We start from the raw sequence: 14,911 nt of genomic DNA, 5'->3' as shown, positions 1-14,911 counted from the left end.
CATTAGCCATTAGGGAAATGCAAGTTAAAAATCTGCACAGCTATCAGCTTTTTTTAAAAAGTTTTAACACCAAATGCTGGCAAGGATGCAAAGGAACGGAATCTTTTACATTGCCAGGAATGAGAAATGTTACAGCCACTCGGGGGAATAATTTGGCAGTTTCCTATAAAACCAAACATGCACTTGCCATATACCCAGTATTTGCACTCCTGAGCATTTATCCCAGAGAAATGAAAACTTGTGTTCACAAAATAACCTGTACGTGACTGTTAAAAGCAGTTTTATTTGTAATAGTCAAGATCTGACTGGTGGTTAAAACAAACTGCAGTATATCTATACCATGTAATACTATTCTGCAATAAAATGGAATGACCTATTGATACCTGCAGTGACTCAAGTGTATTCCAAGAGAATTATGCTGAGTGAAAAAAATCCAATCTGAAATGTATGGCCAGATTTATATAATATTCTAAAATGACAAAAGTATACAGATGAAAGTATACAGATTAGTGGTTGCCAGAAGTTGGGAATAGTGGGAGGGAGCAGGGGAAGAGGGAGGGGTAGCACTTAGGGAGGCCTTGGTGGTGTTGGAACAGTTGTGTATCTTGATTGTGATGGTGGTTACACAAATCTACACATGATAAAATGACAAAGTGTACACACACATTGTACCAATATCAATTTCCTGATTTTTTAAAATATTAAACTATGTAAGATGTACCCATTGGGGGAAACTAGTTGAGGGGTATTATCTTTGCAACTTTCTGTGAATCTGTAAATTCAAAATAAAAAGCAAAACTGAAAAGCCGTACCAAATGCAGTGTGTGAAACTGATTTGGAAAAACAAAATTATGAAATATATATTTTAGGACAGTTGGAAATTTGAAAATGGTTATTAGATGGTTTCACGGAATTATTGTTAATTTTCCTACCTGTAATGATGGTATTGTTAGTTTGGAGATTATTCTTATTACTGAAGGATGCATATCGAAGTATTTGGGATGAAGTGTTTTGATGATTACAACTTAAAAAAATGTCTTCAGTATATAGAGAGGTAAGGTAAACATAGCAAGTGTTAATTGTTGAGTACAGAAGGAGGATACAGGCATTCGTTGTACCATTCTCTGTACTGTTTGATATTTCCAGAACATTTAGGGCAAAATTATCAGGGTCTTCCACAGATGGATGCTTTGTAGTTTCAGGCTGTCGGGTGCGCGCCTCGGTTAAGTGGCCTTACCCGACCTAGGGATGCCCCACGCTCTGAGGCTCAATTCCCCAATCCACCTGCACTCTTCCTCTAATCGCTTTTGCCCCCATCACTGGTCGGTAGCGATATTGGACACCCAACGAGAAGACAGCACCTCCGAGATTCCTAGAGAGGCTGGCCTGGCGACTTGGGGAGCCGGAAGCCCATCCCCAGGCACTTCCTGTCCGCTCATTGTTCTCGCGCCGGTAGGCGCAGGGGTCGCGGCCGCTTGCCTTCTGCTCCAGAGCCCGCGAGCTCCGGCCGGGCTTCTTCTCCGCGCGTGGTGAGCGGGGTTGGCGTGGCCTGGGCGCGAACGTCGGTGGTGAGGGAGGGGCCATCGCAGGGTCCGCTAGCCTCGTCCTCCCCTCGGGGATCCCAGCCCTGTCTGTCCGGAGGCGGCTCCGCGCCCCGCCACCTCGGAAACTCGGCTCTCGCCTACTTATGGGGGCCTAGCCCGCGGGAGGTTGGACACGGACCGCCCAAGGGGCCAGGGTCGACCCCACAACAGGGCTGCGTGGGGCCTGGAGAAGGAGGAGATGCGTTGCCACGTTTGGAGCTAGGGAAAGGACATTGAAAGGAAACCCTTGTTAGGAGACTTTGCTGTCTAGGGCTGGAGGCCGATTAGAGTTTGATCAGCAGTCTGATGACAATACTCAAAGTAGGCAATCTTGCGTATAGATAGGTGAAACGAGTGTTAAGGGCCTTCCTCCCTGGTAGAATTCAGCTAGTCATGGAAAGAATAATTCTCCAGAATTAAGATGTGTTGCAGGACTGAAAATATTGCATTATTGAAGCGATGCAGTGTATACAATAAGTTGCCAGTACGTTAATGTAGGATAAAGTATGTGATCACTTCAGTAGCAGCAAAAAGGGACTTAATGAAATGTAGCATGTTTTTCCCTAATAAGACATCTAAAGGGGAATAGGAAAATTTCAGTTTCTTCATAATCAACTAAAATGGTAAGGTTATTTTACTCACAAATCAAAAAAACAATCTGTTGGCTTGGCTATGATACAGGGGTACTGTTAAGTTGGTGGTGGTATGATTTGGTGCAGTCCTTTTAGAAAGCAATTTGGGGAACTTCCCTGGTGGTCCAGTGGTTAAGATTCCTCGCTCCCAATGCAGGGGCCCGGGTTGATCCCTGGTCAGGGAACTAGATCCTGCATGCTGCAACTAAAAGACGTGCATGTTGCAATGAAGACCCGGCGCAGCCAAATAAATAAATATTTTAAAAAATAAAATAGAAAAAAAAAAAGGGAGCAATTTGGCAATATATGTCACTCATAAAATCCTTCAATCAGTAATCCCACTATTGTAAAGGAATAACTCAGCAGCAGAAAAAAACTATTTGCATGAAAAGAATCTTAACAATTATTAAGAAAATAAACTGGAAACAAAAGTTCTTTTACTAAAGCAGTGGCTAATAAATAGGGGCTGGGGACTTCCCTGGTGGCGCAGTGGTTAGGGGGCCCGGGTTCGATCCCTGGTCAGGGAATTAGATTCCACATGCATGCCGCAACTAAGAGTTTTCATGACACAACTAAGGAATCAGTGAGCCACAACTAAGACCTGGCACAACCAAATAAACAAATACTTTAAAATAAATAAATAGGGGCTGGATAAGTATATAATGTAGCTTTAACTTAGAGTACCATGGTAGAAGGAGGTGGTGCTATATGTACTTATATTGAAACATCTACCTAAGACTATTGTGAAACATAGAAATTGAGTTCAAAAAGCAAACAGTTCAGGTTGCAGTCTTTTGTTCGTGCTATTGTCCTTGGTGATTAAAAAAAACCAACCAAGCAAACGAAAAACTTTGGATTGTAATGTCCTTTCTTAAAAAGAAACCATAGTTAAGAAGTTTAAGTCATAATTGTCAGTATGGTTGGAGGTTTTTTCCTTAAAAGAAATATCTTAAATTCTTTAATAAACAGCGATTATCTCTTTGGAGATGAACCAGGGGTAATTTTTCTTAATCATTTTCTGTATTTTTTAAGTTTTTACAATTAAAATATATTAACTTCATAATCAGAGGGAAAATCAATAAATATTATATAAAGGTGTTTGTAATGTGATTATTATGGGGATAAATTGCTTGTATACATTACAGCTCCTTCCATCCTCTTGAGGAGTAGAGCAGACCCTGTAGCGGTAGTGGCTGCTGCCTAGACACTGGTGAAATTGGCTTGTGGGCTTGGTGGCATCCAGGCAAACCTCTGCTCTACTGCTAACAGTGTTTTCTGATTTCTCAGTAGACATTACTCATCCTGGCCCCGGGAAGAAACTCAAGAAGAAGCTTTTGAGACTTAAAGATTAGATGGGGCTTGACTTCTGCTGGGCAGCCCCCAGCTGTAGGAGTTCCCCTGCTGAGCAGAGAGGATGACTACAGAATTGAGAGAGGCCATGACCCTGGCCCCTTGGGGCCCAGTGACAGTGAAAAAGGAAGAGGAAGAGGAGGAAACCTTCGTGGGTCAGGCATCCAGCCAACAAGTGCATTCTGAAAACATCAAAGTCTGGGCTCCTGGGGAGTGTCCTCAGACAGGCCTCGATGTATCAGAACAGGAGGAAAAGGTAAACAATGGTCTGGGAGGAAGGAGGAAGGAGACAGCTAAAGATCTCAAGTGATTTCAGAGGGGACCCTATTCCTCTGCTCCCACATCTGTAGTCTTGTTGTCTGGTGAGGGCTCTGGCCTCTAGTCTTTTGCAATATAATTGAAACATTATATTATTCTATTGATGTGACACTTGGTACTTTTTATAAACCAGTGCTTCTCAAACTGTGCTACAGTTTGCAATTACCTGGGGAGCTTCTTATCAAATCATGATACCCATGCCATACCTCATGTCAGTTAAACCAGTATCTCTGGGGGATGGGACCCAGACCTCTGTATTTAAAAAAAAACTCTTCAGGTGATTTCTGCAGGATTTGATAACTCTAACCTGTACTTCTCAAACTTTAATATGCATAGGAATCACCAGGATGTGGGGGAGGGGATCTTGTTAAAATGCAGATTCTGATTCAGGAGGTCTGGGGTGTGGTCTGAGATTCTGCAGGTCTCACAAGCTCCCAGGTGATGGTGATTCTGCTGATCTGCAGACCACGATTTGAGTTTGTGAGGCTGTATGTTTTCAAACACACACCTTTCTATCACTAGCCAAATGAGGCCTGAGATTCCCCAAAGCCTCTCTGTAATAATATGATTAGAACCTTGCTTCTTTGATCTTTAGACTTTGGGAAAGTGTACTCTGGAGAATCTCCCCATATGCTCTCTTGTCTTGTGCTCTTACTGGCAAGTTAGGTTTGGGTGCTGAAGTGGACAATGAGATGAAATCAAAATGATCAGGAGGAAGGTAACAGGCTTGCTTCTCTGCCCACCCCACCTTGGGAATTAGGGAAGACTCTGGCTTCCTTTTCCTTTCTTTATCTTTAAATGTTTGGTATTTTTCTTTCTTTTTTAAAATTTTTTATTTTACGGTCTCCAAGAACGGGTGCTTATGTTCTCAACCTCAAAGCTATAATTGTACCATCTCCCAGTGACAGTCTCCTCATAAACCCACCTGTGCCTGCTTGTTTCTAGGGTCAGAACGTGTTCTGGGACATGGCTGTCGTCCTGAAACCAACACAGGAGGCGTCTGCTGCATCAACCCCCGGCAGCTCCTCATTACCAGAGACTCTGGCCAAGAGGGAGCTACTGGAGACTCATGGGAGCATGACCTGTCTAGGTGAGGTTCAACCTCAATTCAGAATCTGACCATTGAGGTTTCTCATAATCTTTTCAGAGACTGGTGGTCTCGTCTCCTAACCTCAGCAACAGAGAGTGTTGAGGTGTTGAAAGTGTCAGGGACAGCTGGACAGAGGAATACTGAAAGATGCCTATGCATTTGTCACAGGAAATGGCTTATTTTGCACACAGTCTCAAGACACCAGATAAACACAGGTGAACTCCAAATTTACCTTTTAATCACATTTATTGTTCAGCAAGTTTCATATTCACCTGTGTAGACACGTGTCCTCTTCAGTATGCTTCGTGTTTATTGTAGCTTGGTGAGCCTGCAAGAGAAGCTGGCTAATGTAGGAAGGGTCACCTTTTGTGGTGATATTTTGAGGAAATGCCCTGGAGGTGTTCTGTTTTCATAGATCTTTGTGCAGATTCTAGAGGATTTTAAGCACTTGCGTCAGCCATGATGAGGTTTAAAGCTAGGTCTTCATGGAGGCTACTGATGGCTGGCTTATCACCTGGTTCTCTAAGCTGGGACTCAGGATGTATCTGGCTAGCAGTAGCGGAAGCTTGCCTGTGAAGGAGTGACATGTAACTGTGGGTCAACAGTGTGGTAGCCATGAGTCCTGTGTTGTGGAAGCAATCCCTGGATGACTGCCAAGGCCCCTCTGGTACTCATATGCTATGAGTATAGGGCTGTGCCTGAATATCCTGAACCTATTCTCCTCCCTAGCCAATTACTCAGGCATTTGCAAACCAAGTCAGTTTCTTAAACCAGTGTTGTAGGGAAGGCTAGGATTGCCACCTTTCATTTTCTTGTCTCTTCTTTAATTCCCCAAACTCTCAGCAGCTTCTGTTTCCCGCTTTCTGCTTTCTGCTCCATTGTCTCTGGAGCGTTCCCCTCTGTATCACTTCTTTTCTGTTTCCTTGCTTTATCAGTCAGTCATTTATAGTTTTAACTCCAGCAGCTGCCCCCATCCACCAGGAATGGCCACTGTTTTCTTTCTCTGCTATTCCTAGCCAGGACTCATATTTCTGCGAGCCATTTCTGTTGTAACAGGTAATGGCAAGGGACTTCCCTGGTGGTCCAGCGGTTAAGACTCTGAGCTCCCAATGCAGGGGGCCCGGGTTCAAACCCTGGTCAGGGAACTAGATCCCACAGGCCACAACTAAGCATCTGCATACTGCAACTAAAGACCCTGCACGCTGCAACGAAGATCCCACATGCCACAACTAAGACCCGGTGCAGCCAAATGAATAAATATTAAAAAAAAAAAAAAAGGTAATAGCGAGCTCACTGAGCTCTAGGAATTGAGAGGGAGTCACGAGTGTAATTGCTGCCCTACCTCTGATAACTCTTTGACCTTGAGCAAATCCTTTCTCTTCTGGACGTCCATTTCCTATTCTATAAAGTGGGGTGCATTGATTCAGTAAATAAAGGATTCGTTGGGGGCCTGCTTCCTGGGTGCCGGCAGTGTGACAGGTGCTAGGGATATAGCAGTGAGTAAGAACAGCCTTGCCCTTTTTTAGCTTCCATACAAGTGAAGGAGAACAGTTTCATCTTGATCATAAAATTGTATAATATACATGAAAGTACTTTGGAAATTTTGAAGTTAATGTTTGTGAGTTTGGTATGTATTCATTAATATTGAATTTATTAAAGTTTATACATTTAAAGCCAAGTTTTTAAGCTTTTAAGCATAACTTATTTTTATGTCCTTTATACATCTAGAAAAATTCAGAATATTTCACAAACAAAAAATGTTTTTACATAAAAACCAGGAAAGGAAGGGTGGAGAGGCAGTAGGGGAAAGAGGTAACAGGGAGAAAGTAAGATAAGAAGGAAGAAAAGAAGATGTAATAGCAGTTTTAAACTGCAGGGAGAAAAGTGGAGTAGATTGAGAAATCAGAGCAGTAGTAATAGAAATAACCAGAAAAAGATTAGGCTTTCAGGGTTTTTTGTTGTTGTCGCATTCAGGGCTTTGCTGTATCCAGTGCTCAGGCATTCCCTTTCTCTGACATTGCCCTTCTTTCTGAATGACTGTGATGGCCTTAGCCTGGCAACCAAACTGGGCTGTCCTCCTTGCCCAGTATTGGTTTGTGCCTCACAACATCCCTGTCCCACCCACTCATCTTACTGGCTGGAGAGTTGCCCTGGCCTGTGCCAGTAGGATGTCTTTGGACATTAGATTCCCCTGTGCAGTTGCTGCATGACCTGCAGCTCACAGCTGAAGTCACACGCTTCCTGACCGTTATGACTTGACTATCCTATTCTTTTTCTAGGCCAAAAAAACCTGACATTTATTTTTTCTGTTTGCTGTTTCAGGTCCTGAAACCAAGAACCCACAGTTATTGGTTCCAAAAACTGAGATATGTGATGAAGCAGAAAAACCTCTCATAATATCAGGAAGAATCCAGAAAGTTGACCCTCCAGGACCTGAATTAGGAGAAGGCTGTGAAAAAGGGAACATGTTAAAAAGGCAGAGAATAAAGACGGAAAAGAAAGATTTCAGACAAGTGACAGTGAAGGACTGTCACATACCTGAAAACTTCAAAGAAGAGGAAGACCAGAAGTGTCACAAATCTGAGGAGAGATATAGCCTTGGTTCTGGCTCTGTTAAAAATCAGAAAAGCCAGCCTGGGCAGAAACCTTTTACATGTAGCGTGTGTGGGAAAGGTTTTAGTCAGAGTGCAAACCTTGTAGTGCATCAGCGAATCCACACTGGAGAGAAACCCTTCGAATGTCATGAGTGTGGGAAGGCCTTCATTCAGAGCGCAAACCTTGTTGTGCATCAGCGAATCCACACTGGACAGAAACCGTATGTTTGTTCAAAGTGTGGGAAAGCCTTCACTCAGAGTTCAAATCTGACTGTACATCAAAAAATTCACTCCTTAGAGAAAACCTTTAAGTGCAGTGAATGCGAGAAAGCCTTCAGTTACAGCTCACAACTTGCCCGGCACCAGAAAGTCCACATTACAGAAAAATGCTATGAATGTAACGAGTGTGGGAAAACATTTACTCGAAGTTCAAACCTCATTGTCCACCAGAGGATCCACACCGGAGAGAAGCCCTTTGCCTGTAATGACTGCGGCAAAGCCTTCACACAGAGCGCAAATCTTATCGTGCATCAGCGAAGCCATACTGGTGAGAAGCCATACGAGTGCAAAGAGTGCGGAAAAGCCTTTAGTTGTTTTTCACACCTTATCGTGCACCAGCGAATCCACACCGCGGAGAAACCTTACGACTGCAGCGAGTGCGGGAAGGCCTTCAGTCAACTCTCTTGCCTTATCGTGCACCAGAGGATTCACAGCGGGGATCTTCCGTATGTGTGTAATGAGTGCGGGAAGGCCTTCACCTGCAGCTCGTACCTGCTGATTCATCAGAGGATCCATAATGGGGAGAAGCCGTACACGTGCAGCGAGTGTGGCAAGGCCTTCCGGCAGAGGTCGAGCCTCACCGTGCACCAGAGAACCCACACCGGGGAGAAGCCCTACGAGTGTGCCAAGTGCGGCGCGGCTTTCATCTCCAACTCACACCTCATGCGCCACCACAGAACCCATCTCGTTGAGAGCACATAGAGGGACGAGGGAGACCTCCAGGCGCCAGTCAGAACCTCTGCCCCTGCCCTCCGCCCCCAAGTCAGACACCTCTTGGCTGTTTTCTCCTCCTTGGTGAAAAGAGGCCTGCTCTGTCCTTAAAAGTAATAGTTTTCAGGAGTGCAGTGCGAAACACAAGAGGGGCATTTCAGAGGCTAATTTAAAGAAAATGAAAATGAAGGCCTCAAGGCAAGGATTTTGTTTTTCACTTGGTGCCCCAAGTGGTCATGGTGTCTGAAGTGGAATGTGGCTTTCTTAGAAATGGATCATACAGAGCTCAGTGATAAAGATCCCTTTGGGGGAAAGGCATTTTTCACTTAACTTTGTTTTTGAACACTCTGGTAATTTCTTGGGCAATGGGCAGGTTACTGGTGGAGGTCTGCCTGATGGAATTCCGGAGGATTGAACCTTGTATTCTAATATTTTGGGTTAAGCAGCGACTCATTAAGGAAACCACTTGGGGTAGCAGTTCACCAGCAACTCACCTATGAACATTTATAGGTTTTCCATTCCCTAGGTAATTAAAAAAACAAACAAAAACTGAAACACCCTACTAACCATCTACTGCTCCTAACATGGATGGAAGTAGGAAACATTCGTTGCCCTCATCACCTGTACCTCATGAACGTTGGTGTGGTAAAGCTCTGGGGACCTCTGACGAGAGTCTCTTCTGACCGTTTCCCAGCCTGCATGGCCAAGCAATTGAGGACTGATGGAGACAGCCACAGACGCTGCTGGGCTGTGTCCCTTTGCTAAGGTCAACAGCTCTTCCCATAACTTAACCCCAGTTGCCATTGCATTCCGTTTGAGTGAGACGCTGCTAGCAGCCCCCTTCCCAGATAGAGGCATCAGAGAATAAAGCTTCCCTGGAGGTATGCCCGCTTTGTCTCTGCTCTCATTCTGCTCAGGCCCAAGCAGGGGGCTCAGTTGGGTGTCATTGTCACTTTCTGGATGGTCTTTAGAAGAAATAATGGAGCCCTTCTGAGAGGAGCCAAGAGGGAAATGAAAAGAGAGGGAGGAAGCAGAGTGGGATTCCTAAGGTCTTCATTTGTTTTTTTTAGTAGTTCAAAGGTATTGGAATATGCAAACTTTTAGAAGGATGAAGAAACTGGCTAAGGTAAGATACCTTTGTTACCATTGAGCCTTTACTCCCGAAAAACAATTTCTACAACTATGCAATAGGTAGAGTTATGGAATAATATTGCCTTGTATTTATATAGAACTTGATTCTTTGTCTGTGTACCTTCATGTGTAGAGTCATGATACCCGGCACTTACCTCATACTTTCAGATAGATCATTACCTTAATCCTTGTAACGCTGAAAGAGGTGTTTGCCCCCTTTACCTGAGAGAGGTCATTTAACACAAGACCAAGTAACAAGTGACAGCCTGTATTCAGGCCCAGGTCCTAAATCCAGGTTTCCTCTGTTCTTCTGTGTTTATCCCATGTCTCACCACCTGTAACCCCACCCAGATCTGTGGGAAAGCCTGAGAAAAGGGTATATAGAAAAGGTATATATATATAGGTGAGGAAGCTGAGGTGACAGATTTGGGGGTTTGCCTTAGGCAGTGTGCCCAGCAAGCAGCAAATCTAAGGCTGGGGTTTGAGTCTCCTAATTTCTGGGTCTGTCTCCACTCCCGCTCTCAGCAAGCAAGAGTGTTTATCATAAATGCTATACCTGGTGAAAGCAGTTGGGGGCACCTCTCGTGCATAAGTCCACGCATTTATTGTGTCATTTCTACAAGACTAAATATTAGTTAGCATAGCGTTTTGTAGTTTACAGAGCACTTTCACATACAGAAGGCATACACAAGAAAGCTTATTAACTTCTTTTTTTCCCCCTTTAACCACAGTCTTTCATCAAAGCATGTGTGACAACTTCTCCCAGTTTCATTCTAAATCATATAGACACAAATACAAAAACTCAATACAGTTCAAAAGTAAGAATCAGAAATGCTCATGCGGGGCTTCCCTGGTGGTGCAGTGGTTGGGAGTCCGCCTGCCGATGCAGGGGACACGGGTTCGTGCCCCGGTCCAGGAGGATCCCACATGCTGCGGAGCAGCTGGGCCCCGTGAGCCATGGCCGCTGAGCCTGCGTGTCCGGAGCCTGTGCTCCGTAACGGGAGAGGCCACAACAGTGAGAGGCCCGCGTACCACCAAAAAAAAAAAATGCTCATGTTTCACACACCCTGGTAGTGACTCTTTCTGTCCCCTGTCTGGGAGTGGAAAGACCCAAAGGTAACACCACATGTCTCTGCTGAGATTAGGAACAAGTTAGGTTTTTCCCCCTGCATGATCAGGAGGCTTAGAGAGGGTGAGCAGGTCTGAAGATTTGGGGTAGATCAGTGACCCTGACCCACCAAGAGGCCAAAAATGTGCTTTCCTGAAAGGTATCAGCTGGGATTTGTGACCATTAAGATGGTTAAACTGTTTGAGCCACATGTTGTATATTTATCCTCGTAAATGAATACTCAGTCATGACTGATTGTGATCTCCTGGCTAGAGATTTCTATTCATAGGGAGCTCAGAAGAGCTATCCAGGTGATTGTGATATAAAGCCAGGTTTGGGAATCACTGACCCACCGTTTTACAGCAGTGGTTTTTAACCTTGGCTGCATGTTAGAATCATCTAGGACACGTGAAATTTTTTCCATTTTAGGCCTCAGTATTTTTTAAAACTTAGAAGGGGAATGAGCCACTACAGACAAGTAAAACCTGCAGGTCACAAATGTGTGTGATCAAAGGTGGAGGGGAACTCCAATATAAGGATCTGGATGCGCATTGTTCTGTTTCAGCAAAACAGGACAGTAACTACATTGCCTTCCGTGCCTCTGACAACCCTTGGCTGCTGGGACTCTGTGACCTAACTTCCTGTATTTGTATTTTAAGTGAATATACCAAACATTTTATTTATATGAGCAAACCAAGTTCTACGTAACATGCTTTTCTGTTCCTCATTCAACAGAATGACTTTTTACATTTTTGCTTATATTTCATCTCCAGGTCTGGGTTTTCACCAATCTGCACCCAGGTTCAGGACCCCCGATCCTACACAAATCCTGTGAGCCTAGTAGGTTACTAGACAGATCAGTTCCTTCCCCAACTCATAAAAACTTTCCCTCCCAATTAAATTCCAGCCCTCAAAATAAATTACCTCCCACTTTTTTCTACAGGGTTTCTGATAGGAGAGGAGTGACTACCCTTTGTTGTCAGATTTGGCTTAGGTTTTCCTTTTCCTTGGGGTCATCTCCCTTCTTTCTGGGCTGGTCTTGCCAGAAGTAGATGGGAACTCTGAAGCCCCATTTTCTTAAGTTGCCAAGAGCTATCAGTTTTATAGATCTCAGAGTCAGACCTAGTGATGAACATTAAGGGTAGAGCCAAGAAGTCTGTTTTTACCCTCAAATGAGACCAACAGATGTATGTTACGTGGAGCACAGGGCTGAGAAAGTGAAATCACGTATAGGTGCTTTGGAGGCTCGGTGGGGAGAGATTCTTCATCAGCATGCGTACACACACACCCCTCTCAAACATAATTGGCTGTGAATTCCTCCAGGCTCAGGAAGCTAGTCCTTTTTCTATGCTCTAGATCCCCTCCCTCCCCTAGGTGGTCATCCCTCTCCCGCTTCTGTCACTTCTCCCGTTGTGTGCCTAACCTTTCTGGGGTCACAGCCCCTTTGAGAATCTGATGGAGGTTGTGGACCCTCTTCAGGAGAAACTCGGATTGCACTCTCAGTTCTGTGCTTATTTGTGGAGGCATATAAATTCCCCGAGGCCAATCCGTGGAGCCTCCAGGGCCTCAAGTCACACCTGGGGATGCACTACATAATTGCCCTCACATGCTACAAAATGGTGGCTTTTTAAAAAATGAGGTCAGATTACGGAATCTCTGAGGATGTTGCCCAGATACATAACCTTTTCAGTCTTGCTTCTCCTGGCTTCCCTCCCTCAGCAAATGGCATTATCCAGCACCCAGACTGGAAACCCAGGAGGCATTTCTGGCTTCCGATGTATCGTGCGTTGATTACAAAAATATTTATTATGCACTCTCTTTGTGGCAAACATGGTGCTAGGTCCTGGGTTGCCAAAGCAAACAAGGCCTACCATACCCCCTTTTCATGTCTCTCATGGGAAAGATGTCTGGATCCCTCAACATGATTTACTGAGCTCTTCCCAGCCTCATCGCTTCACTTCACGCGCACCTTTACTGCAGCCTGGAGGCACGTGCTTGCTCTTCTCGTGCCTTTGCTCACACTGTCCTCGGTGCCTGTGATACCTCACCACCACACCCCACAGCCCCTGTCTGCTTTGCCTAACATTTGGTTTCTTTTAAGATTTGGCTCAGGCCCATCTCTGGGAAACCTCTGACTGCCCTATGGCCAAGAAGTATATTTAGAAGTATCGAAGAGCATGATATTTGTATCCAGAGTTTTACTTTATGCTTTAAAGTGAAAAAAGTCTGGATTCGAAATTGTGTATATAGTACAGTTCTCACATAATGTTATGTACACTGTATACTATGAGAAAGTATATAGATAAACATGAAGGAAATATAAGAAAATGTTATAAATGGTTGACTTGTTCAGAGCCATACAAATGGTAAATTGCAGAGCCTGGGCTCAAACCCAGGTCCTAGGGATAATGGAATTATGGGTGATTAAAAGTGTTTTTTTAAAGTAATTTCCATATTTTTTATAAGGAACAAAAATTTTATAATCAGGAAAAATAAATTATTTATTGTAACTACAAATTTAGTTTTATTGTATTAACTGTAAACAGTATCTCAATTCTCCATTTTGTAGAATGGGGGATGCACCCTGCTTCTGTCTCCTCCCCTTGTCCACCTCTCTGCCTCTGACAATGTCAAGTCTGATAATTCTTGAATTCTGTTCTGAAACCATAGTCTTTTATGCTTTGTTTATTGATTTGTTCTGAAAATTGAAATAAACAGCATGAATGTTATTATGACTGTGTAAATGTTGTTCACTGCAGACCTAAGTAGTTTATTGTGATTATATTTCCTTTTTGGAGCAGCATTTAATTTTTACCGAAGTTTCTGGTTGTCTTTCTTTTTCCCTTGTACTGGTTGCTTTTAACATATCCTCAGTTATTTTCAAATTCTCTGTCCAATTAGACACTCTTCTGAGTCCCCCTTTCTCCTGTATATATCCCTTCCAGAGACCTCCAGCCTTCTGCTCTAGTCTGTCCTTCATGTTCTTTTTTTTTTTTTAACCTTTTTTTTGGCCATGCCCTGCAGCAAGTGGGATGTGGAATCTTAGTTCCCCAACCAGGGATCGAACCCACACCCCCTGCAGTGGAAGCACGGAGTCTTAACCACTGGACCGCCGGGAAAGTCCCTCTCCTTTATGTTCTCTCTGCCTACTGTCCAGTTGTTACACTGGGCTCCATTGCATCCTAAAATCCACATTCTTCCTTTCTTCGTTTACATACTCATTTCACTGCAGCATGTCAAGTCACTTGCCAAGAAAGAGTATGTGGAAGGCAAAATTGTTGGGTGCTTATATATCTAAAACAACTGTCTCTGCCCTCACAGTTGATTGGTAGTTTGACTCTGGAATTCTAGATTGAAAAATTTCCCCCAAAGTTTGTAGGCATTGCTTCCCTGACTTATAACATCCAATGTTGCTAATGAGATGCCTGATTCCAGTCTGATTCTTATTTCTCTGACAATAAATAGAATTTACATTTTTGTGATCTGTTTCCCCACCCCTTTCAAGCTTTTAAAGTCTCCTGTTTATCCTTGATGTACTCAATTCCCTAACGTACTCTGAGATTTTTCAATCTAGCGACTCAGGTACTACTACTCTTGGAAATTTTCTCATGTTATTTATGTGACAGTTCTCCGTTTCCATATTTTTTTTTCTATTTTCACTCTTTCTGGAATTCCTGTCAGTCAAATGTTGGACCTTCTGGATTGATCGTCAACTACTTTCTCTAGTATCTCCATTTCCTTGTGCCATTTTCTGGGAGAGTACCTTGATTATTTTTCAACCTTTCTAGTGAATTTTTTTATTTTTGGCAGTAGTTAATTTCTAAGAGTCTTGTTTTCAGTTTGTTCCTTTTTTGTAGTGTACTTTTCTCATTTTAGAGATACCTCTCAAATCTGAGTATTGTAATTACAAGGATTTTCCGAAAAGTCTCTTCTGTCACATGAATTGTCTCACCATCTTCGTTCGCCTGCTCTGGGTCCTTTTTTCTCTTTATTTTGTTGACTGTCTTTGGAGACTTTCCTCAAATATGTTGTGATTCTTAGTGATACACACACACACAAATACATGGATATATCTGTGTGGTGGGAAGGTGGGTAGTGGGATTGGCTCAGTAAAA

General features: G+C 43.6%; 1 protein-coding gene across 2 annotated transcripts; it reads left to right on the top strand.

Moving 5' to 3' along the window:
* Positions 1-1,477: 1,477 nt before the first annotated feature.
* Positions 1,478-13,509, top strand: ZNF35 (zinc finger protein 35). 2 transcript variants are annotated; one of them, XM_029242070.1, is made up of 4 exons: positions 1,478-1,529; positions 3,506-3,821; positions 4,829-4,973; positions 7,296-13,509. In XM_029242070.1, exons 2-4 carry the CDS (start codon positions 3,630-3,632, stop codon positions 8,546-8,548), a joined length of 1,590 nt encoding a protein of 529 aa, XP_029097903.1. In that variant the 5' UTR covers positions 1,478-1,529; positions 3,506-3,629; the 3' UTR covers positions 8,549-13,509. The 2 variants fall into 2 exon arrangements, with proteins under 2 accessions (XP_029097903.1, XP_029097905.1); XM_029242072.1 differs by having other exon boundaries at positions 1,497-1,529; positions 3,503-3,821.
* Positions 13,510-14,911: the final 1,402 nt, after the last annotated feature.

Source organism: Monodon monoceros, unplaced genomic scaffold (assembly GCF_005190385.1).
Source record: "Monodon monoceros isolate NGI ecotype Baffin Bay Population unplaced genomic scaffold, NGI_Narwhal_1 Super_Scaffold_3, whole genome shotgun sequence".
Lineage (NCBI taxonomy): Eukaryota > Metazoa > Chordata > Mammalia > Artiodactyla > Monodontidae > Monodon > Monodon monoceros.
This window is presented reverse-complemented; position numbering and strand designations above follow the sequence as displayed.

Bases quoted from the DNA above. Each gene is read 5' to 3' on its own strand.
- ZNF35 (XM_029242070.1), top strand. From the start codon at position 3,630: ATGACTACAGAATTGAGAGAGGCCATGACCCTGGCCCCTTGGGGCCCA. The intron at 3,822-4,828 runs GTAAACAATGGT...GCTTGTTTCTAG, and splicing joins TATCAGAACAGGAGGAAAAG to GGTCAGAACGTGTTCTGGGA. The intron at 4,974-7,295 runs GTGAGGTTCAAC...TTGCTGTTTCAG, and splicing joins TGGGAGCATGACCTGTCTAG to GTCCTGAAACCAAGAACCCA.